Genomic DNA, 25,291 nt, shown 5'->3' with positions numbered 1-25,291 from the left:
TATATCATTCTGACTAAAGATAGGAAAAAAATGCAGAATATAAAGATTTGTGCAGTATCATTAATTAATGTCCTCACAGAAACTCATTTATTTGAAATTATTTTCAACACTCCCACAAATACGGACAATACTCTTTAATCTTAACCACTAAGGGTGAACATGACTCAAAGCCATCCTTAGAAAATCCTCAGGTTATTCAAAATTGGAGTTAAGTAGAAAAATGAGGTACCATATACCAGTTTTCCAAACCGCCAAAGCTTATTTGTAAAACCGTAAAACTTAGAGTAATCCAAGTGATAGAGTAAAAACAGATAATATATCAAAATATCAGAGACCTTCTGCTCTTTGCTGGTACTCTTGTGATAAATAACTTGAGAAATTTACTCCCTTTCCCCAAGAGAAGAGGAGAAAAAAAAAAATCATTTATCACGTCTTTATTACAGAAACTCCCAGTTGTAATATGCAAAGCCCCAAACATTGTAAAACTGTGAGTTTCCTCTACCATCCAGGAGAACTGCCCTCACAGAAAACAGTACCCTGACACCTCGGTAACCTGTTTTTGTCAAAATCTGACTCTCAGCTCTTATACTTAGTATCTCATCCAGTTCCTCCTTTCTAAACCTAAAATCCCTAAAATTTCCTAATTAAAGTGTGTCTACACTCCTTCCAAAAAAGATATTAATGTTGATATTTTAATAGAATATCCCATGGTGTTTTACATAAAAGAATTGAATTATGCTGTTTAAGATGACTGAATGAATGTTCAGAGTGACAGCTAGTATTATTATTGGGAATTAGAATCCTAAATCCAAGACTCAATAAAGTCTTTAATATAGCTCTGCCCTGCAGAAGGTTTTTTGTTTTTTGTTTTTTTTTAAATCTCTCTCTACTATTTAATCAAATCGGATTATGGTTTCTTACTTGGAAAACAATATTATCATTTTCTAAATCAAAACTTTTAATACATTTTATCCTTATTTAATTTTTAGTAAGTGCATAATATGCACATTCCTGCTAGATCTCCTTGGCTGGTAATATACATATTTTAAAATTACAGACAAATTGAATACTAATATGCAAAGCTAAAAAGATGAGATTTCTAATTTAATACCTGTATGTAAACACAGGGCTCACACTTTGTTTTAACCATCTTCCCATTCGAGTATATAAACAGTCTTCTACAGCCAACCCATTTTCAAAAATTATTATATGACTTGGGACATCTCAGATTTCTCCATAATCCCTTGAGACTAAACTGAAATTTTCTTTTAAATCCATGGTCACCAGTAATTGCTGTACAGGTGTATACATAGTAAGAGTAAAAGTAAGAAAACATGTTCTGTTTATCTTCTTGAAAATCTGCTCTATCTATGACATTATCTGTAACTTCATATTATAAGCAGGAAACATACCTATTTTTACCCTTCTGTGTCTTATATGGGTCAAATACCTATAATTTCATTTTGTGTAAGATAGTGCTATAATATACCCTTTAGCTTACATTAGCAGCTTGGTTCTCTTTTGTTAAAAGAGAATTTAAAATTTCAAAAATATTAGCTATGCGTTAAATAACTCTATTCTCAAAAACAGCTTCTAATATAGTTAACCATCTCTTTTTTTAAAACTTTTCATTTATTCATTTGAGAGAAAGAGAGTGAGCGAGAGCACAAACAGGAGGGAGGGTCAGACGGAAAGGGAGAAGAAGACTCCCCACTGAGCAGGGAGCCCGATGTGGGACTCAATCTCAGGACCCCAGAATCATGACCTGAGCCAAAGGAAGACCCTTAGCCAACTGAGCCACCTGGGTGCCCCAGCCATTTCTTAATAGATGCCAGATTTGAAGAGATTTCTAAGCCTTCCATTTCCGGTACTATAATGGAGTGCCATGTCCAGACCTCCCCTCCAAGTACAGAACACACAAAAGTGCTAGATCAGAAAATAAAAGTATTTGTTAATGGAATGTATTAGTTGGTAGAAAAGTAAGGGGAAATCCCTGCATCTAGAAATGGCTTGAAAGCAGGACTCCAGAAGGGTAAACAAGCTCTTAAGATGTCATTCAGTCTGCATATGGGACACTATGATGAACGAGGCCTTGGGCATTAATCAACTTTAAGCGGGAGTTTGGATTGCAGAAACTGCAGAAACTCAAGCCCCCTGAAAGGGAACAGCCTGAAAAGATGAACAAGAAGCAATAAAACAAACAAACAAACAAACAAACCCCCTCTCCCAAACAATTCAGAGAAGGAGAAGGTAGATGTATTGTCTGCCAAAACTACCTGGACAAAACAGAAAAAAGAATTAAAAATCCCCTGTGATTTCCTATACATAAATCCACCTTCACAAAGTTTGGGGCAAACCTACATCTATTGCTCAAAGTGTCTCAAATATGTTTTAAAGTACAGTTGCAACAGAGATTTCAAAAGAGATACTGTGAGAACATTGTGTATAGCTTGGTGCAAATAAATTTGAAACTGGTTAAATTGAACACAATCCAGGGGAAAAAAATTTACTGAAATTGATCCAAAAGTAAATCTTAATGTTTCCAAATCATGAAAGAAATTAAATCAATAGAAAAAGATTAAGACCAGCAAGGTTTGCAGGTAAATTCTACCGATTATAGAAGAAAAAAGTAACTCTAATTTTATATAAAATCCTTCAGGAAACACAAAAGAGGTATACTCCCAAACTATGTCTGAAAGGTTAATTGATTTTGAAACCAAAATATGAAACCACAAGATCAGAACTGGCAATCTCACTCAGGAATATGGGTGAAAACAAATTTAGAAAAATATAAAAATGATAATACATTATAAGCAATTCCTGGGTTTACTCCAGGAATGCAAAGTAGGTTTATTAGGAAATCTATTAATATAAACCATCAAATTAACAGATTGAGTGGGAGAAAATCTGTATCACTATCAATATTAATTCCTGAAAACAAATCTTAAGCTAGAATCAAGATGAAAACTCTACAGATACAAGCATCTACAGAAAAACCTGTAAAATGCACATAATTAATGGTGAAATACTAAAAACATTCTTTTTAAGGCAAGAATGGGGTAAAAAAATCTGCTGTCATCACTGCTGTTTTAACACTGTAGCAGAGGTTCTAGAATAAAATAAAACCAAGTACTTATAAGAAACAAAACTGAAATAAGGAGTATCAGGGAAGGTCTTCAAAGATACTGGTATAATTTTTTCCTCAGCCGCAAAATGTCTGTTTGTTTCAGTGGTATTCTCTAAATGGTACAAATATGATGTGTATATATACATTTCTCCTAATATACTTTATATATATAATAAAAGAAAAGCAAAAAAAATGTTAAGCATTTTAAGAATCAAACCAAAAAACTAATATGGAAATCAGAATAATTTAATGTCATACTTGTTTTAATCATATGCAAGTTTGAATTCCTTTGAAAGAGAACCGCCGGTAAATACATTCAATCTAAGACAATGCTAATTTTAGGTTTGAGGGTTTTCAAAATCCCATAAAGATTCTAAAAGTTTTGTTATGGATAATTGTAAAGACAGGGTAAGCAGTAAGTCACCTGCTTCATGTTGTGGTCCAGTATTTTTTCCCTAACAACTGTATTTGTACTCATTACAGCTGGAACAAAAAGAAAAGATTTATATGCCACTCCATTCATAGAGTCAAGGAAACCTGATGCTTTTGAACTTCTGGGAGTATTCCATACCAACTGAAAAGCAACCATAGTTGATTTCTTTAAACTCAAATGTTTAAAGTGGGCCCCTAAATGAACAGTTTAACATACTTATTTTTTAAAATACTTGAGTCTAGTTGAGCTAATGAGACATTTTCATTTTATTCTTATCAGCCCCATTATTTTATCTTTTATTTTTCTAATTAGAAGAGAAGAGATGAACTGAGATTAAGCAATACAGAATTTCTCTCTACCCCGTGGAGGGCTGATTCAACTCTGTAGGATTTTTCTCCCCATCAGCCTCGACTGGTGTCTTTAGCTACCTCCCTCCAACCATATCTCTCTGTTAAAAAAAAAAAAAAAGTCCGTATTTTACAGCTTTTTAACCGAGGCCAGCCAGTCTTAGTAAAATGCTACACTGGTTGCCCTTCCTGACTTTACTGCCAAATTCTATTTTTTTATGAAAATTTGAACCTCTTTTGAAAATTTGTCATCTTACTTTAGAAGCAACATAATGAGTTATCTAGGAAATACAATGAACCTTACTATACAATTTCATTGCTAGCTGCTTAAATGCTAGCAGTTCACCACTGCTGAAGACACTCAACTAGAGGTAAACAAAAACTCAGACCATAAAATCTACAACGAATTAGTCAAGTTTCACATGACTTGAAGGTTTGGATTTCACTTAAATTATGAGTTGTTTCCTACATAAAATACTACTCCTTCAACATACTTGTTTCTTGAAATCTGAAACTATGTGAGGTTGAAACACAACTATCAGTTTTACACAAATCCGGGATGAAAGAAAAATTGCCAAGCCTTGCATGGCTGCAACAACTACTTTCTCTGTTCTTTGTATCAAAATGGGCCATAATTGTCATTTGCAGAAGGAGGGAATGAACATAGAATGCTCTAATCCCCTTTAGAGTTTCAAATATGTGCATCATTAAATATACATCTTTTGTATCATTTCACATATTTACATTAGAAACAGGCATTAAAATAAACTTTGTTATTTAATAAGTTTTCCTTAGATTAACCCTGCTTAATTAAAAATCACAGTCATATGTTCTTAAAGCAAAATGATATTTAATAAATCAGCTACTCTAAAAAATGCTTTGATTTTGAATCTGTAACTTTAAAAATTTTAAATATCTTCCAGCATACCAGATATGCCACCTATAGGCTATCATTCTTTTTTTATGTTTATGTGCTCACTGATCTGTTTCTCTATAATCAGTTTGCTAGTCTGTGCTTATGACCTTAATTCATAAGAAAGTTGGCAAGTAGTTGGTTTTAGGGAAGATGGTGATGAGTTTGAGATACTGGCAAATCATCTAGGTGGAGAAGTTCCACATAGGTATGAGGTCACGGGGGAAAATAACTTAGAAATTCAATGGCATGTTTATTGACACACACACACCCCCACCCTATACCAGGAAGTGTTTTAGAATCTTAACAGAAAGGAAAATAAAGGGGCGCCTGGGTAGCTCAGTGGGTTAAAGCCTCTGCCTTCAGCTCAGGTCATGATCCCAGGGTCCTGGGATTGAGCCCCACATCAGGCTCTCTGCTCGGCGGGGAGCCTGCCTACCCCGCCCTCTGCCTGCCTCTCTGCCTACTTGTGATCTCTGTCTGTCAAATAAATAAATAAAGTCTTAAAAAAGAAAAAAGGAAAGTAAAGGCAGTCTTTGGACAGAACCTTGAAGAATGAATCAATTTAGGAAGAAGGCAAACCTGTAGAAGAGAGACCTATGGAAAATCAAAGATAATGAAAATTGTGAGGTGCTTTGAAAGCCAGAGTAGCAGAGATCAATGGTGCTCAGTTCTACAGGGAACCAAAGATACGGGGATTTAGAGAAAGCCAGAGGCCAGAAGGGTGATCATATATTTAACCACTTCTAATGAATTAAAAAATGCTTTTTTTTTCCCAAGCAGATACTAATCAATATGGTTCACAAAATATGTTGTTTTAAACACACACACATACACTTTCAAATATTATGTGGCTTGCTCATTAAAGCAGTCATCAGAGAAAATTTCCTCTTTCCTAAGCACAAAAATGCAAAGAGTCATTGTGAAATCAGCAAACTAGAGTAATCAACTATGTCTAGTATTTTCCTGACATTATCAACCACATAATGAGATAGGACTCGTGGTTTACATAGTCCAAATCAGCTATCATTTCTCCACTATCCAGATTTAAACCATAAATTAGCAGCACAGTCACTATGACAGGCTTTACCCATCATCATTTGCATCCAATCAGTTAATGACTGGCAGCTGTCTACAGGACCCATTACTGAAGGCAGCAGCTTTAATGTATAATGCTTCATGAGGCTTAAAATCATATTCCGGTAAAGCACATGGTAGACTGAAGTACTCCCGAATTTGCAGAGGCTTTCAAAGGAGGGGAGGAAAAAAAAAAAAAAAAAAAAAACTAACTCAATGAAATAACTGTAATCTCAGACAACCTTACAAAGAACTGGCTTTAAAGGGTTTCTAATCTTTTGCTAGACTCAAATAACATATCAGACTAAGAAAAATTTACCTTAAGGAAGATTACTACCAGTCTCATAATTGCTAAGGAAGTAACTGTAGTCAGAATTATTATTAACATGTTACCAATAGAAAAAATAAGGAACATAGATGTTAAGAATTGTGCCTCGTATCAGAATGGAAGTACGTGCACAGAAGGCAGCCATGGGATCCAAAACTACCCCCATCTCCAATTCTATCCCTCTTAATATGAAGTATCTCTCAGCTCCTGATATATCAACAGCTTAATAATATTTTACCCTCTCATCCTCTTCATTGCGTATACATCTTATCTCTAAACTGATTACAAGCTCTTTACAAAGACTGTGACTTTGACATTTCTTTTTCTTTTTTTTTTTTAAGATGTTATTTATTCATTTGACAGACAGAGCTCACAAGTAGGCAGAGAGGCCGAGAGAGGGAGAGGAGGAAGCAGGCTCCCCGCTGAGCAGAGAGCCCAACGCGGGGCTCGATCCCAGGACCCTGAGATCATGACCCGAGCTGAAGTCAGAGGTTTTAACACACTGAGCCACCCAGGCGCCCCAACATTTATTTTTCAATGTATTTATTACTGCATGCCTTCTCTTAACAGGCAAGAAAAAACAGAAGCAGGGAAGCCAACTGAGAGGCTTTTAGGAATAATCTCATAAAAGATGACTGTGCCATGGGTCCTAGTGGTAGCACTAGAGGTGGTAAAGAGTGGTCAAGTTCTGGACATATTTTTGAAGACTGAGTCAGGTGTTAAAGAAAAATGAAAGTTTGATGACTCCAAAGTAACGGTCAGAGCTGCTAGGAGAATGGAGTTGCCATCAACTGAGATGGTAAATAGAGGCTGTAAATACAGGAGGGGTGCAGGTGGTGCTGGTGGGGTTGAGCGTTAAGGAATTTAATTTTTGATGGTTCGGGGACTTAACAGTATTAGTCAGTCATATATTCATTTAACTAGTAATACTTGCAGCATCTTAATACTATAGCACTCCTTAAGTATTAGGAAGGAGACATGAAAATATATCGGAAACCAAAGAAATGCTTAATAATTGTTTTACTGAGTGGAAGGATGAAGAAATAATCAAGCATTTTAGCTATGTCAGCAAAATAACGGAATCAAAGTCAGAATAATAACTGCTAAAAGTATCATAGCCAAGTATATCTAAAAGCGTATCTGGACAATATCTAGGAGTTTACAAAATGCTTTCTTATCTCTATGGGGACAGATTCTGCTACTTATATTCTAGCATCTGAGTATCTGCCCTTTTTTTCAAGAGGAATAAAATTTGGCTGAGTACTTGGCTTCTGAGAATTAAGATAAAATTTCCCAGCCTTCTTTGCAGCTAGGTGTGGCCAAGAGTCTGTGAGCAAACATGGTGTGTGCAATTTCCATGATATGCTCTTAAAGAGAATGGGTACACCCACCATTTGCTCTTTTTCTCTTTTCCTGTGAGCTGAAGTGCTGATGTGATAATAAGCCATCTCAGACCATATGGACAGGGTGACACTACCAAGATGGCAAGGGAACAAAAGAAAAGGAGCCAGATCCTGAAAACCCATGGCGCCATCTTATCAGTTCTGGGTTACACATACTTAGATTGTTACATGAAAGAATAAAGCTTCTATCTTATTTAAGTCACTATTATGGGGGGGGAGGGGCGGGGGGGGGGCTTTGTTATAGTAGCTTAACCTGAAACTTCACCAATAAATTAAATAAATGCTCAGAACCACCTTGTGAGGAAATTAACATGCTGGATTTTTTTTCCTTTAAATTCTTTACAATGTCTCTGTTTTAAATAGCAGGAAAATAAACTAGCAACATAGCCTTGCTTTACATACTTTCATCTACCAGTGAAGAAAAACCAGCTGAAAGGCATTCTGTGAGAACTGATTGCAACATTTTTACAGCAAGATTGGGGTTCATGAATTCACTAACCTGTGGATCAGTCACTACCTACAAAAGCCACATGATAAAGATCTATTCTACAAGAACTGAGGAATTCTTGCTATGCATTAGCTCAATTTTAATGTTTCTACTCCCATTAAAATCCCTGAAATCTATTCAGCGTTACAAGTACCAACCATCAGTTCCTTAGCTTGAAGAAATAAGGAGCTGCTCGCTGAAGTCTTAATTGGTAACTGGAGAAAGATACCAGAGTTGCTTTTAGGGTATCTAAATCTTCATACATAAACCCCAATATCCATCAGCAGGTCACTCCATTCATTTGGAACCGTTTTTACACTTCCCATATTTGAATACCAGTGCACAGTTGTGTTGGAAAAAGTAGAAGCAGCCCAGTTCAAATGCTGTGCGAGCAACCACAATGTAAAAAGATAAATAATTTAAAAAAGAAAAAGAAAAGGCTTATGAAGAACAGGACTAGCTGGCACTATTTACTATGATATATTTCTGCACTTAAAAGGTGCACTTGCTTTCACTTAATTGCTCCCTGGCTTTTATCATCATTCTACTGTCTAAACCAGAGAAATCACCCTAACAGCTTCTGCCTGTTCATTTAAGCTTTAAGGGAGACTTTCAATTCTGGCTATAGATTCTGTGATTTGCTAAAGTAGTTTTCTAAATCAAAACCAGTAATGAAATACATGATCAATCTCACTGTACAGTGAAGTGCATTTCCCTACGTGACTTAAGAACTCTTACATAAGAAGTGCTAACGGCTGGGTAACATCCAGCTTACCGGGGCTCTGCAAAGCCTTGGGTGACTCACACTTGTATGCGCGCACACTGACACCTAGAGACACAATTCCAAGATTCAGAGGTAGCGTCACCTCCAAATCTTTTTAAAGATGTCAGAGTAAGTCTTACGGTATTTCCTCAGGTGATGCTTGGAAAACAGCAAAGCTAAAATATCAAGTGGGATAGCCTGACTTTTATTACATGATGAAAGAGATGACGTGTGTGTCCGTACTTAAAAGACAGAAACCAAGCATTTTTCTAAATTCTTAGGACAGTCAATGCTTTTGCACAACTGTCTAAATTCCTCTGGACAAATGTAGTCTGGAACATGAGAATATACTGCCCCGTTCCAAATATGGAATTCTGGGCACATCTCTAAATTGGTTGTACTGCTCAGCTTTTAAAAAATGAAATGAAAGAAAGATACGGGGAGGGAGTGCAGAAAAAGACGTCTTCCTCCTGTATACTGCGTTTTAAGGCAAGAAGCAAGGATCTAAAATGGCACAATGAGTAAACTGTCCAGGCAAAAGTATAAAATAAAATATTACCTTTAGCTGGGTTAACTTTTATCCCTGACCTATATAGCATTTCCTCATTCTGCCAGTCTCCATTCCTGATCGCAGTCTTGAGTCCATAGAAAACAATTAACGTAGCTGTGGCATAAAAAATCAAGCTCTTGAGAAACCGCTTTTGGACCTTGACATAAAGGGCTCTGGCACCCACTGTAATGAGGAGGCAGAAGCCCATACTAGGAATATACAATACTCGCTCTGCAATTACAAAGCCGACATAGAAAAACAGGTTCGTGGCAGGAACAAAGGGTATTATTAGCAAAGATAAAGAAAGAACAACAATGTTCTCCGTAGAAGGAAGTTGTGTTCTCTGTGAAGCATGATTTTTAATGCCATTTTCTACTTTGGATGCAAAGCTGGGCTTAATCTCTGAGTTCCGGTACTCCACATCTGAATGGCAGCTATGTCCATTTGCATTCTGCTTGCCATTTGTTACAAATTTCCCATTGCATTCTCTTTCCACGCTTGGGCTCTTCAAGCCATAGTAGGCAAGGAGGAGGAGTCCAATATAGAAGGCCACAGTGTGTAGGTTTCTCCAATCACAAACCGTTTTGAGCAGAGGCACAGCATCCATTGACCAATCAAAACTGAGTGTGTCTGGGCATAGCAACAGCCAGAGGTTCTTGGTTGGCAAGTAGAAGAAAGTGAGCGTTCGAGCCAACAGGCTATCCGAATCTGCAGCTGGGTTGTCAGAGTTGGAAAAGCTTGGTGGTTTGTTTCCCATCCAGTACAAACGGGCACCCAAAAGGGAAGTCCCCCAGAAAGTTAACAAACTAATGCTGAGGAAAAGAGACAAGTTCTTCCTCTGAAACCAAAAGAGAAGGGAAAAAATTAAGATCATCATCAATACCGCCTGGGAACACTTCACTTAACATTTAGAGATAAAAGACACTTTTTGAAGGGAACAGTTAAAACCACAAAGGTCTTAAATACATGGCTTTATTTCTATCTCCTTTTAAACATGTTTAGGGAAAACTTAACCTAAAAACAAAAACAAAAACCATTGACTCTGGAAATCTACTTTGTATATAACTTTTGATGAGCATTTTTTTCTTCTTGTTCTAAAAGAGCAAGAAAAGAAAGCTTCAATCTCTTAACCTCTGTAAAATGGGCTGAATGTATTTCCCCCTCAGAACTGATGTCAAGTTAAACTGAGACCACAGTATAAAAGTACTTAGCACTCTGCACAAGATAGAAAAGACATCAAATAACTCTTTTCTTTCACTTCATGGTTTAGCTTCTAGGGAAAACAAAATCAGGCATGCCCCAAAATACGGAGTATGACAGGATTCTGCTTGGCTCAAAGTAACAGCATTTAGCTATGTCTATGCTAGTCCACATTTCATTGTCTCGAATATTCTTGCAGAATTTATCAACCAGGCTTTCATCTGCTACCCCATGCTGTCAGTGACATCAGTGACATCAAACATTTAATAACACTCCTCGTGAATCCCAAATTTTCCACGCTGATGACAACTTTTTAAAAATAAAATGACTTTGATAATGTGCTTACTTATTTTAAGAGAGAGACAAAAAATTATGAGAGGAAGGCCAAAGGGCATTCCTGTTAATGAGAATTTTCTGGCAAACTCTTTCAACCTGAGTGAACTCAAGCAATCTAAGTCCTGAAGAGGCAAGTGGAAGGGGGAGGGATGGATACTATATCCTAACTTTAATGATTCCTTGGTAATGTGATCTCTGACTGTACAAATTGACATTGTATAGAATTATACATTAGTAACACTCAAAGTGGTGCTTGGAACCTCAAGGATATGCCAAATATTTAGTTTAAAAAAAAAAAAAAAACAGACGGCAACAAAAGCACAAATGCATAAATGGGGCTCTTATCAAACTAATAAAAAAATTCCATTCAGCAAAGGAAATTATCAACACAATGAAAAGGCAATCTGCTGAATGAGATTTGCAAATTAAATGTTTGGTAAGGGATTAATAACCCAAAATACAATTTAAAAAACTCATACAACTCAAAAGAAAAAATAGTAATTTGGTCAAAAGTGGAATAGGATCTTAAGAGCCATTTTTCCAGGGAAGACACAAAAACAGGTACATGAAAAGGTGCTTAACATCACTAATCATCAGGGAAAGGTAAACCCAAACCACATTGAGGTATCCGCTCACACTTATTAGTACACCTAGAATCAAAAAAGATAAGAAATAACAAGTGTTGGCGGGGATGTGGAGAAAAGGGAAACCTCATGCACTGTTGGTGGGAAGGTAAATTGGTGCAGCTACTGTGGAAAACAGTGTGGAGTTGCCTCAAAAATAGAACGACCCTATGATCCAGCAGTTCCACTTCTGTTATTTATCTGAAAATAAACAAAGTCACTATCTCAAAAAGTATCTGTACCCCTACACTTATTGCAGCATTTCTTATTTATAATAGCCAAGACACAGTAACAACCTAGGAGTCCACAACGGATGAAGGATAAAGAATATGTGCTATACATTTTTGATAGAATGTTATTTGTCTACACCAAAAAAAGAAGGAAATCTTGCCATTTAGAACAATGTGGATGAACCTTGAGGACATGACATTAAGTGAAATAAGCCACCTGAAGAAAGACAAACACTGTATGATCTCACTTGTAGGTGGGATCTTAAAAAACAAACCCTGAACTCCTAAATGAAGAAAACAGATAAAGATCACACTTACTGTGGTGATCATCTCACATATCTACATACACCAAATCATCATGTTGCACCTGAAACTAATAAATGCTAAATGTCAATTAGTTCTCCATTTTAAGAAGTCCAAAGAGCAATATTATCTTGAGTATGTACAATTTCTATTAAAGCAGTCTCTATGTATTGTATATAATTGCCACTGGATGCTCTTTGACTCTCCATTCACCACACCTTTCATTGCTGGAAGCCATAGAACTGGTCATGGACCATCAACTCCATCTCTACTGTTAATCTAATGATCTTAGCAAGGTCTGTGATTTTAAAAAATATTAATATATGCTAATGATTCCACCTTAACCTTCCTTTATCTCCACAGCCATTTATTCAATTGCCTATTGGACATATTTGCTTAGGTATCTCAAATTCAAAATGCCCAACACAAAGCTTGATTTCATACCCTCAACACTAAACACTTCCTCCTTTAGTCATCACCACCACCAAAGATGGTAAAACTATGTAACCAGTTTCTTCTTCCCAGCCCCTCTCCTTTCCTCCCCATTTTATCTATTACCAACTCCTCTCACTTCCTCTTCAAAATATATGCCAAATTTGTCCTTTCTCACCATCTCTTCTGTCACCACTTGAATCCAAAATGCCCACACTTGGATTATCACAATAGTCTCCTCCTAACTGGTGACCCAGCCCTTTTAAACACAAATCGCATTATTCCCAATTTTCAAAATCATTAATGGGATCTTACTCTAAGACCTTGGAAGTTATCACCTCTACAGAGAAGATTCTAATTCATAGAGGGGTGTGTGTGTGTGTGTGTGTGTGCGCGCGTGCGTGTGCAATATGTGTGATATGTCTTTTATATTCATTATATTCAAATATATGTGATAGGTCTTAAATTTCAAAATTATTTTGAAAAATATTTTAAATATTTAAAAGATGGGATACATCTGGGTATAAAAGAAATGAAGTAAAGAAGAGGAAGTTAGGAATTTAAAATTTAAAATAAGTAAATTGAGGGGTGCCTGGGTGGCTCAGTGGGTTAAGCCGCTGCCTTCGGCTCAGGTCATGATCCCAGGTCCTGGGTTCGAGCCCCACATCGGGCTTTCTGCTCGGCAGGGAGCCTGCTTCCTCCTCTCTCTCTGCCTGCCTCTCTGCCTACTTGTGATTTCTGTCAAATAAATAAATAACATCTTTTAAAAAAAAAAATTAAAAAAAAATAAAAAAATAAAATAAGTAAATTGAGAAACAGCAAACAGATGGAAATTATGACAATTTTAAGAGGTAGGATTGTTAATATCAGATCACAGTAATGCTAAATTCACAGAATTAACCGCCTGAGTATTTTAAAACATCTGTGGCTGGCTTTTACTCAAAAGTATTTCACATAATGCTGCATGGAATTTTTAGTGGTAGGGGAGTAACATGTTCAGTCTTCACTAATTTCTCACTTTCAGGTCTTCTCTGGAAGAATAAAATGGTTCAGAATCCATATTATCTAAAAATACCTTTTGCAAGCCATTCTTTTGCTCTTCTGAAATTCTACCCATCAAAAATCCTAAAATTTATTGATTTTAGGAAAAAAACCCACAAAAACAAAACTGCACATTAGGAGTTGTAATAACTGGACAGACCAATCACATAACTGAGTATGCTTTGATTACATTACAGAGAAACATGTCATTTGGCAAAGATAAATGAAATACGATACCATGGATGACAAAGACTGATCTTGAAAAAACAGCTCAACTTTAAGATGTGTACCCAAAGCCCACTTTGCCACTAAGTGTAACTAAGTATACAAAGTATACCTGAGACCATTCTATTCCCATGTCTGCTGGTGTGATGGAGGAGAGAGAAGGGACAGGCAATACAGAAAACTCTCATCAGTCAAGAAGAAAAAGCAAAGGGGTAAGAGAACCATATGGGTACAGGAATTGTAATCAGTATTCTTTGCTAGTCGTAAAACTTCGGAAGAAGTTAGCCTTAATCATTGCATAACTCAATTTTATTATTAAAATAGAAATATCATAAGGCAAAACTACCTTATTAATTTTAATAAAGGCATCTTTAGCAATGTATTAAATTTTAATAAATTAGCAAAAGGAAGAATTAAGAGTGAAGATGTGATCAAAATGATTCTCGTTTTTATCACACTCCAAGAATATTTAAATCCAGTAAACTACAAAATAAAGATTAATGAAAACTATTCAGTGATAAAATGAAAGAAGTCTAAAGGCTGAGAAGTCTAAAGTCTAAAAATGAAAAAGAAGAATAATCAAATGCTGACATTAATTTACAAACACTTTATATTTTCAAACATTTCCACATACAGCTCCCATTTAAACAACTGATGGAACAACTAAGATCAAGAGACACTGAGGTTCTGAACTGAGTAGCTCTCATACACTCATTCTAACTTAATGGTAAGGTCTATATGGGCTAAATAAATGACACCATTAAAGGAAAATTGAATGAACAGGTAAAAGAAAATTGATGATAAAATGTTTAAAGTGGAAGGAAGAGCTTCTAAGCCCTCCTGATTGGCTACCACTTTTTATGTATTTTATAATTTCTTTGAAATCACAACTTTCAATTTCTTTAATGCCTTCTCATAAAATTTTGTTAAAAATGGTCACCTATAAAGTGGGATTCTGATAAAACCAAAACTCTCTTCTAACCTCGTTCATTTTTTCTGTGGTAACAGCCTTAAAAATAAGGTGAAAGAAAAGAAGGCATGGAAAGGCTTTTTTATTAATCATAGTCCCTAGGGGTGCCTGGGTGGCTCAGTCCATTAAATGTCTGCCTTCAGCTCAGGTCATGATCCCAAGGTCCTGGGATCCAGTACCTTACCAGGTTCCCTGCTCAGCAGGGGGACCCGGGGTTGCTTCTCCTTCCGCCCCTCTTCCCACTCACTCTCTCAATCTCTCTCTCACTCTCTAATAAATAAATAAAATATTTTTAAATATTTTTTAAAAAATCGTATGCTTTGACTAGTGGATTAAATCAGATGAACAAATTTTTATTGATTTAATAGCTAGGAGTCAAGTTACATAATTTGCCTCAGCATTTTGTTGTTGTTGCTGTTCTTGGCTTAGTGTATCAAATTGATTCAGCACAGGTATTTGTTGAGATGAAGCATGAGAGTTCTGAAGAATTACCACTAGACCTGAAGGTTAAAACTAGTAAAAATCCACACATAGAAAATGAGAAGTCTAAGTCTGGGAAGCTTAAACTGATGGAAGGATAAACTCTGATGGGTAGCATTAGAAAATGACTGCAATTTAATAGAGAAAACATAATGAATCCATTGAGCATATCATTAAGACAGCTGGATGCAGCAGGCACTCTCCTACTAGTCACCGGATGTCTACGTGTAAGCAGAGAGAAGAAAGACTCTGCTTGTGGAGTTTGCATGTTCTAGTCTGTCTAGAAAAACACTTTGGGAGGCAAAGAATCATAGGGCCTTAAAAGATAGCTTTCAAACTTCAAGGACCATCAATATGAATATGAATTGTGAGCTTCTAAAAATACCAATGCCCTGGTCTGACTAATATCTCCATAGGAGATTCTAATGCAGCCAAAGCTGAAATCATCCCATATTTGTACAAGACTAATTCTTAACACTGACACTGAAAATACTGTGGGACTCTGGCTTTCATTTCACAAAGTTTTAAGGCATATTTTCCTCATTCTAAATGAATAAATCATAATGAAACATAAATAATGCTTTTCTCTGAGGCTCTGGGACAAATTGACTTCTTAGGATAATAAATGAGTGTCATGAGGTCAGGCTACAAAGGGATTGAGATCTCTGTAATAAGTATAATTCAGAGTCAAAATATTCAAGTCTTGTTGCAATATACAGAAGACAAAGGATTTTTTTCCAAGGGGGGGAAAAAAAAACAACAGTCTCCTAAACGTGAATCACAGAAGACAAAAAATCTAACAGGATAGATTTAAAAATATAGATCGGAAATTCGGAGAAAAGACAATAAACAATTATAATTAATTCGTTAATAAAAATGAAAAAGAACATAGTTCAAATGAATCTAAGTGAAAAAAAAACTAGGGGAAAAAAGAACTGGCTATAAAAGTCACTAAAATTGTGTTGTAACAAGAACTATCATGTACTGAGAAAATAAAAATTAAACAGTTTGGTGAGAAATTTGGAAGTACTTAGGAAAATTAATAATTTGTATCATCTATTATTTGGTTATCCAGAATTAGTGACTCTGACAAAACCTCTTAGATCTAAATATGAGGATTTTTAATGCAGTATTGTTTATAAGAAGAAAAATAAATCATTAAAAATTTCACTAAAGCAATATGAAAGTAAATCATGGCATACCTATATGTTCTGAATCTATAAGGCAAGTAACAAGAATAACCCACCAATATAAACTACATATGTAGTATATGGAGAGCTACATATATTTACGTATGTAGGCATACATATATACTAACATGAAAAATACTATATAGCAATTAATGCAAATGAACCAAATCATTAGACAGTAACATGACTCATAAAAACTCAGGTTGCAAAATATTCATATTATAAAATCATACATGCCATTCAGGAAAAAAATTCCATATATTTTTCATAACTACATACATATGTTTGTAAAATTGTTCCCCCTACCCCACCCCAAGTCTCGAAACAATTACACCAAATATCAGATGATGTGAAATTGCTAGAGCAGGGCACGGAAGGGACCTGGATGGATAGAGATAAAGAGACAAAGATGATAGAGAAAGATAAAGATGAAGAGATAAAGATGGCTTCAAATTTATGAGTGGTTGCCATTTATTCACAGTCCCAAAATATGTATCAAAAAAACCCAAAAATGGCTTGACAATCTTTTCTGTCTAAACTTACATTTTTCAGGTGGAAATAATTATTTTGCAACAAATATATATACAAATAATGGTAACAAATCCAATTCTAGTTATAGGCCCATAAGCATCCAATAGTTCATATACTTTTCCATATTTAGTATTCCTTGTAGCTATTATTTTATAATCAAGTTTTTTCAATATTAAAAAATAATTTTCCATGTCCCAATTCAATCTATTTACAATTATTTTATAATCCTTGCCTTAATTTTGCTAGAAGATCTTTTAAATACACAAGAAAACTAGATAAAAACACAATGCACCCCAGTTGGGATACAAAATTATGATAATATTACCCCAAAATGCTCTTTTAAAACTAGGATATAACAAATGGCACATCTTTGAATTCTCAGAGATTACTACAAAGCCTAACATTCCTAGGCATTTGAAAATGATTCTTAAGGGATGCCTGGGTGGCTCAGTTGGTTAAGCAGCTGCCTTCGGCTCAGGTGATGATCCCAGCGTCCTGGGATCGAGTCCCACATCGGGCTCCTTGCTCGGCAGGGAGGCTGCTTCTCCCTCTGCCTCTGCCTGCCATTCTTTCTGCCTGTGCTTGCTCTCTCTCCCTCTCTCTCTCTGACAAATAAATAAATAAAATCTTTAAAAAAAAATGATTCTTGGGCGCCTGGGTGGCTCAGTGGGTTGAGCCGCTGCCTTCGGCTCAGGTCATGAACCCAAGTCCTGGGTTCAAGCCCCGCATCCGGCTTTCTGCTCGGCGGGGAGCCTGCTTCCTCCTCTCTCTCTGCCTGCCTCTCTGCCTGCTTGTGATTTCTCTCTGTCAAATAAATAAATAAAATCTTAAAAAAAAAAAAATGATTCTTGAACTCTGACCCTCAAACCAAAAGTCAATTTTTTTAAACATATCATTATCTTGCACATTTTTAAAAAAAGATTTATTTACTTATTTCAGAGAGTGGGAATACACATGCATGAACAGGAGGGGGGCAAAGGGTGGGGTGGGGAGAAAGAGAGAATTTCCAGCGGATTCCCTGCTGAGCAGGGAGCCCAAGGCAGGAGCTCAATCTCAGGAACCCAAGATCATGACCTAAGCTGAAAGCAAGAGTTGGGCACTTAACAGACTGAGACACCCAGGTGCCCCCGGCCCACATTTTAAATCCTATTATGGTAAATCCTCACTCCCAATCCTCCACACAAAGGATCAAATGAAGTAATGCTGCACAACGCCAAGGCCAGCTTGACTGTCATCATATACAGAAACTTGGCCTTGTCACCTTTATGTAACAACATTTTCTGCCTAACTCCATACCTCTCCATGAAAAGTACACATGAAGGCAGTAACATGTTCTGGAGGAACATATTCCTGACTACAACTTCATTCCAAAAGTAGAATTAAAAATGGGAAAATGACTGCATCTCTAAGAATTCTTATCCGGTACATTTCATGTCAATTACTAAATAGAAAGGGTTCCTTTATGTTTTAATTCACTGTAAAATCATATAAATCAGCTTTATGAAAGTCTAATTTTTCTAAAAGTTCAAATGTGCTCTTCATATTTTTAAAAAGTTGTTCTTTAACATTAAAAGGGAAACTAGCTTTCCATGTCACTGAATATACATATATACACATATTCCTAACTACAAAATTTTAGAGGGATTTTTCTGGAACTGTCAGATACAGAAATCATAGAATAAAAATCAACTAGAAGTATCAAGTTCATGGTTGGCAATTTCATCTCGAGTCTTTGGACACACGAACAGAATAAAAGAACATAGCTATAATGAGCAAATTTGCCATATGAAAATGGTAAATGAAATTTACCATAAAACATCAAAATCTTTTCCACACATCACCTGAAATACGAAGGCAAATCTGATGAGAAGAACTGTCATATTAACTAGCGGTGATGCCTTTATAGAAGCCTTGCAGTGCATTATTCTCTTCTATGAGAGTCTTTGACTAAAGAAACAGCACAAGTGAAGAGCAAAAATCAACTATAACAGCTCCTCTCTCTACTAGTCAAGGAAAACTACCATTCGTGGTGGCAGCTTCAATACTGCCTTCTGATCTCAAGAGTCTGAAGGACATAGAGGAAACTGAAAAGGAATATTTTAGACTCAATGAAAGAAAAATGTAAACATTCTGCCTTAGAGTATTAAAATCATCATGAGACTCACTTTTTGGCAAACTAATGAAAATAAATTACTTAAGCATAAGGCTCATTTAATTCCAAATTAAGCCCTTGGCAATGATAGTAGAGTCCTATAATAAAGCAGATAAAAATCAGTATCTGAAAGTTTTAAGAATAAAACTGAGAGAAAAGCCTATGCAGACATAACAAAAATCTAGCATCCTTTATTTTGTATCCACTATTCATCACTGAAGTCATAAGCTTTCCTTATATCAATAATATAGGATTTCTCCTCGTTGCCCTCCTTCCTAAAACAGTTCTCATTGAAGACTACCCCAAAACATGAATATAAAAGCATGTATTTCTGACATTTCTGAATGTGACAGGAAGGAATGCATGGTTCAAAGTATAATTAGAAACTGTTTCTAGAACATATTCATATGATTTATCAAAGTTTTGCCCACATCAAGTTGTCAGAGTATTTGTTTCCCTTCAAAGAACAAAAACGGGTTTCCTTATTAATAATTATCCTTTATACAAGATGAGAAACCTTTTTTTCCCTATACCAACAAAATAAACAAAAGAATTTTAATGTTTAGTATTTCAAAAGATATAAAGAGGTTCAATAGATGGGTATATCCAGTCTTTGTGAAGAAAGAATTTAAAGATTAAGGGCATAAAAAATGTTAGTGTTCCTGGGGCGCCTGGGTGGCTCAATGGGTTAAAACCTCTGCCTTTGGCTCAGGTCATGATCTCAGGGTCCTGGAATCGAGCCCCACATTGGGTTCTCTGCTCAGTGGGGAGCCTGTTTCCTCCTCTCTCTCTCTCTCTCTGCCTGCCTCTCTGCTCACTTGTGATCTCTCTCTGTCAAATAAATAAATAAAATCTTTAAAAAAAATTTTTTTTAAATGTTAGTGATCTCTTCAGCACTTTAGATTATAAGGAATTCTTTCACTTGTTCAAGCTAACTCTATACCACAGCATAGTATTTTCCATTGATTTCAAACATCAAAAAGTATCTGCATATATCTCGATAAATATATAAAAGCTCAATAAATCAGTTATAGATTGAAATCCACTGATGAATACTCACACTTTTTTAGGCCAGATTACAATTTACCAAACAAGGTTGGCATTAGGGAGAGTATGATTATAAAAAAATCCAAAAGTGTCAAAGCATATTTCATGTAATCTGATATAATGAATGACATGCTATTTATCCAAAATTTAAAACCAAACATAGTCAGTTTGATGTGGTAGGAAAAGGTCACCAGAGACAACAGTTTTTCTTATTTCAGTTACAATCAAAACTATTAGCCTGAAATTCCTCATAATCTTTTCTCATACATATGATACTAGCTAACACTGGTAAAAAATGGACATCTTTTTAGAATATTTTTAAAATGTAACAAAGAGGGCGCCTGGGTGGCTCAGTGGGTTAAGCCGCTGCCTTCGGCTCAGGTCATGATCTCAGGGTCCTGGGATCGAGTCCCGCATCGGGCTCTCTGCTCGGCAGGGAGCCTGCTTCCCTCTCTCTCTCTCTCTGCCTGCCTTTCTGTCTACTTGTGATCTCTCTCTGTCAAATAAATAAATAAAATCTTTAAAAAAAAATAAAAATAAAAATAAAATGTAACAAAGAGAAGAAACTTAAGATGACCATCTATTCTTTCATTTAATCATACTTAAAGAGATTCTTCTTAATTTCATTTAGAAATTCATTCCTTAAGTGGTATTACCTTGATTTCTAGTATCATTTTCCAATAAAAGGAACTAAGGTTCCTTGGAGAAATGGGACCGATTTTAAGACTGAGGCAGGAAATATACAAGATGAACCTAGTACATCTTATGGTGCCAGAAAGTGAGGTGCAGATAGACACACACACACACTCACGCACATACACACACACACACACACACACACACACACACACACAGACGAGGATATGTCAAAGTATCTACAGCACACGGGAGCCCCCTTCAAGAGCTCCCAATGGCCAAAGCTGGAACAATTTGGGCAACAAAATAAATAGTACTGAATTATAAACTGAATTATAAACTAAAGCATAAAAAATAAAAATATCCATGAATCCATACTGATAAATAAATGATACGGTGGATAGATAGATACATAGACAGATAAGGGAGAAGACACAAATCTCCCTTGCCAAACGATGTTAAATAATTTAGATATATACTCCACCTTCAAGGAGAGGGAGCACAACTCCTCACTCCATAAATACAGGTTGGGCATAGTGCCTTCTTCCAGAGAGAAAGGAAGGACGAGGGAAGGAGGAACTTTACAGTACATAAACCTGAAAAACACTTATCTCCACCAGGTGGTTAGGGTCAACCTTAACGGTGGTAAGTCATGTTGACAGCATGCACCCTTAATCCCTTGATAATATGTGATAAAAATGTCACTTGACCTGTGTTCTTCCTCTCAAAATCCATAAACCCAGTTTAATCATGAGAAAAACATCGGGCAAATTCCAGTGGAAAATGTTTTACAAAATATCTGACTAGGAATCCTCAAAACTGTCAAGGTTATCAAAAACAAAGTCTGAGAAACTGTCACAGCCAAGAGGAGCGTAAGGAGACATGACAAATCAATGTCATGTGCCATCCTAGATGTTATCCTAGAACAGGAAAAAGACATTAGGTAAAAATGAAGGGAATCTGAGTAAAGTATGAACATTAATTAACAATAACATATCAGCATCGGTGAATTGATTGTAACATACGACTATACTCATGTGTGAGGTCAGTAAACAGATGGAACAGAGTGTGACATACATGGGAACTTTTGTTCTATGCAAATTTTCTGTAATCCTGAAACCGTTCTAAAAAACAAAGGCTATTCAAAGAATGGCTGTAACCAGAATAAAAGCTTTTAGAAACCAAATGAAATTAGACAGGCTTTGATAGATCAGTATCTAAAAGCTGTGGGCCAAGAAATATCAAACGAAAATTAAGATCAGCATTAAGTGCATATTAACATTTTCACTGCCTTCAGACTGAATCTAAGAAGATGAACAAAAGAGTGAACCAGAATTCAGTAACTTACCCGTATTATATGAGAGATAACATTGATTTCAAAACTCGTTTGGGTTTTGTCTGACACTCTACAGCAACTGTAGTATACCAGAAACCCCCAATGAGAAACAAACATCAAGGGAAGGATGTTTCTAAACCCATTGCTATGGTGTTTTTGTTGGCATGGTGACCCATTCTTCCTCATTAAGCTAACATGGGGAAATCAAGCAGTTAGCAATTTCTTGCACACCCATGGCAGGCTCCTTCTAGAGCTAACTATTAGGAACTGAAGTACCCAAAGAGTTCAATTACTGGAACTGTAAGGGGTGTGCCACAGCCCCTAACCCATTACACTAAAAGCAAGCTCCTGAATGCCGGTCTTCAGAGTAATCTTGTTTAGCTTAAAATAAGAGGTTTAACACTTCCCACCAGGCAGTGCACTATGGTCAAATCGGGTTAGCCACAAAACAATCCAGCCTTTATGAAGAAAATATGTGAAGAAAATATCCTTTTGTGACCTGAGACACAAAAAATACTTTGCACAAAAGAAGACACCTCTTTTTGACTATCAAACCACTTTAGGTTTTTATTAGATTCCTTTCCCTGCACTTTAAGAATACACCTAATAGGGGAGAATCAAAATAAAACAGCTCAAAATTAATTGAATTTGGACAGTGAACTCTTTTCTATCCATCTCTCCTCAAGTGGGCAACTGCATTGCAAATGCATTTCCTGCGCCAATGGATTAAACTGCAACATTCTTTTAACTCTGTGTGGCTTTAGCGCGACAAACCAGCCATTATGAGATGTGTTCCAGTCTCATTAATGAGGTAAGCATGTGAGCCCAGCATTTTGGAAACCTAAAGAGACAAATTATAATGAGACTTCACTCAGTGGGGAGGCCAAGATACAGCCCTCTTCTCTCAATGATATCATAATAGACGGCTATTTAATGAGTGTGTGTAGGGCCTTCCTATGAACATATAATAGACACCAGTAAGAAGAGGAAGACTTCACCAAGACAAATCCAACTTAATATATATATCTCATAGGTAGGTGTTCATTAAGACTCATAATTTCAATGCTTACTGTTTTTCACTGAGAATATGCTTCCCCTATAACAACACGTGTCTTCTGATAAATACACGGTAAGTTCAATGTCAAACGGACAAATGATTCTTTTCTTTTTCTCACAGATAAAAATATGGCCCTTTATCTATGTGTTTTGCATGTTGCTTTGTCCTTATTCTCAAAATGCCACACTGATTTATAAAATAACACTTGTTTTTTGGATTGGGAAACTGAGGCCATGTCATGAGGGTTTTGAAAGAGAATTTTCACTTGAGAAAAAAGCCATCGATTCTGTGATTCTGTAACTGGATTTCATAATTCAATATCAGGTAATTACAACTATTCAGAAATTTCAGACAACACTGTGGCACCTGTTTAGGCATTATAATTATTAGTCATTCAGAGCAGAATCAAACAGAACTGGGAACCTCACAAAATCACTTGAGCAGAACATTCTAAGTTTACTGAGCAAGCAAAGGAGTCATTACCTATTCTCCCCCTACTTCTCCTAAAAGAAAAAAGAATAAACGAACAGCCATGCCAAATTTTCAAGTACATTAGAGCAGTAAAGGGGGTTACGGTTACTAGAATCTGTTATAGAAAAAGCAGTCTTCGTTGGTTGCTGTTTGGTTCATTCCCTTTAACGCAGGAAGAGATGGAAGGAGTAGCCAACAAGTGCTACAGCAGTAACCAGAGCTAATTATCTGAAAATACTTCACAAACAAAAACGGAGTCTAGGCAAGGGTGATGTGGGAAAAGCCGAAAGACATTATTTTAGTTTCATGAAAAGAAGATTTCAAATCTTTCACACCTCTATGTCTTACTACTCTGGAAGTGAATTCCTTTTTGAAATGCAAAAGAGTGAACCTTGATGGCGATATTTATCATAAATGGGATAACTTTTCTACAAGCGTCAATTAATACTTGTACCACCAAATAAGCATTTTTAAAATGCACACCTTTATGACCTGGAATTAATTACCAAAAGAGTGACCCTAAAATTGTACCTTACTTTAGGAATAATAATAAGCTAGTTGCATGTTTCATGTTATGCAGACAGAGAAATGATTGATATGGCTGCCAAATGGCCAAGAGCCAGATGTTTGGGAACAAACAAAAATACTGAAGTTTTTTAGTTCAGAACTGTTCTGATAGCCTCTCCAAGAGTTGCTTCTTGCCAGAAGCAACTTGGCAAAAGCAATTTTTGGAACCTCGAGGTGATGGCTACCAACCTAGACAAATGAAATCTTTGTATAACTGTAACCCACCTCATTTTTTTTCTTTCGTTCTTTTATTATTAGATTTGCAATTAAATTTTAATCATTTACTAACTCTTAAAGATCTGTATGGGAATGGAGGTGCTCAGTAGGTCATAGGCAACCTTGCACAAGAAGATTCTGAAACAGAATGGAACATGAAAACTATGAAACCCATATAGCCCTAAAAGCGTTTGTCTTCCACTTGAAAAAATCTTCAGTACAATGCAAAAGTTCGATCTCACTTCAAATTAGTTAAAAAAAAAAAAAAGATCTCTGCATTTATTAAAACCTATATTGAGGGCCATTAAAACTCCATTAATTTTCTTTCTTAAGCTTGTCCAGCCTTTGTAGCTATCATTAAAGTACTAGTTTTCAAATCATTTCAGACGGGGTTAAAATCTGGTATTTTTTTCATTAAGATGTGTATCTTTGATTTTTAACATTACCACCAAAAAAAAAAAAAAAAAAAACCCTACAGTTAAATACGATTTATTGCAAAAATCTCTCATGAGTCTTCAAAACATATTTGGATAATTCTTTCAGCCTGACATAGCTCCAATTAGCACTAATCATGGCCATGCCCTAATTATTTAAAATTAAATAAATTGAACTTACACGTGCAAACATTTTGCAAATCACCCTGCATCCACTTCTCTTTTCAAGTTAACTCATAAGATTAGACAACTTGTTTTAATAGATTATTATCATTGGATGAGGTCCAAAAAGCATTCATCTAATGGGGATTCTGTCTGCTTTAACAGTTGTGGTTTAGTGGATGTTCTGACTTAACTGTCAATCTTTTTTTTTTTTTTTTTTTTTG

At 36.0% G+C, this 25,291-nt stretch overlaps 1 protein-coding gene across 1 annotated transcript in view; it reads right to left on the bottom strand.

Annotated features, from left to right (window-relative positions):
• TMTC2 (transmembrane O-mannosyltransferase targeting cadherins 2) overlaps nt 1-25,291 on the bottom strand; it is a 432,486-nt gene that overhangs the window by 216,519 nt on the left and 190,676 nt on the right. The window contains 1 exon segment of the mRNA XM_047741689.1: nt 9,438-10,266. Within this exon segment, the coding sequence (XP_047597645.1) occupies nt 9,438-10,266 (829 nt within the window).

This window comes from Lutra lutra, chromosome 8 (assembly GCF_902655055.1).
Source record: "Lutra lutra chromosome 8, mLutLut1.2, whole genome shotgun sequence".
Lineage (NCBI taxonomy): Eukaryota > Metazoa > Chordata > Mammalia > Carnivora > Mustelidae > Lutra > Lutra lutra.
Note: the sequence above shows the minus strand (reverse complement) of the source record. Positions and strands in the feature narration are given on the sequence as shown.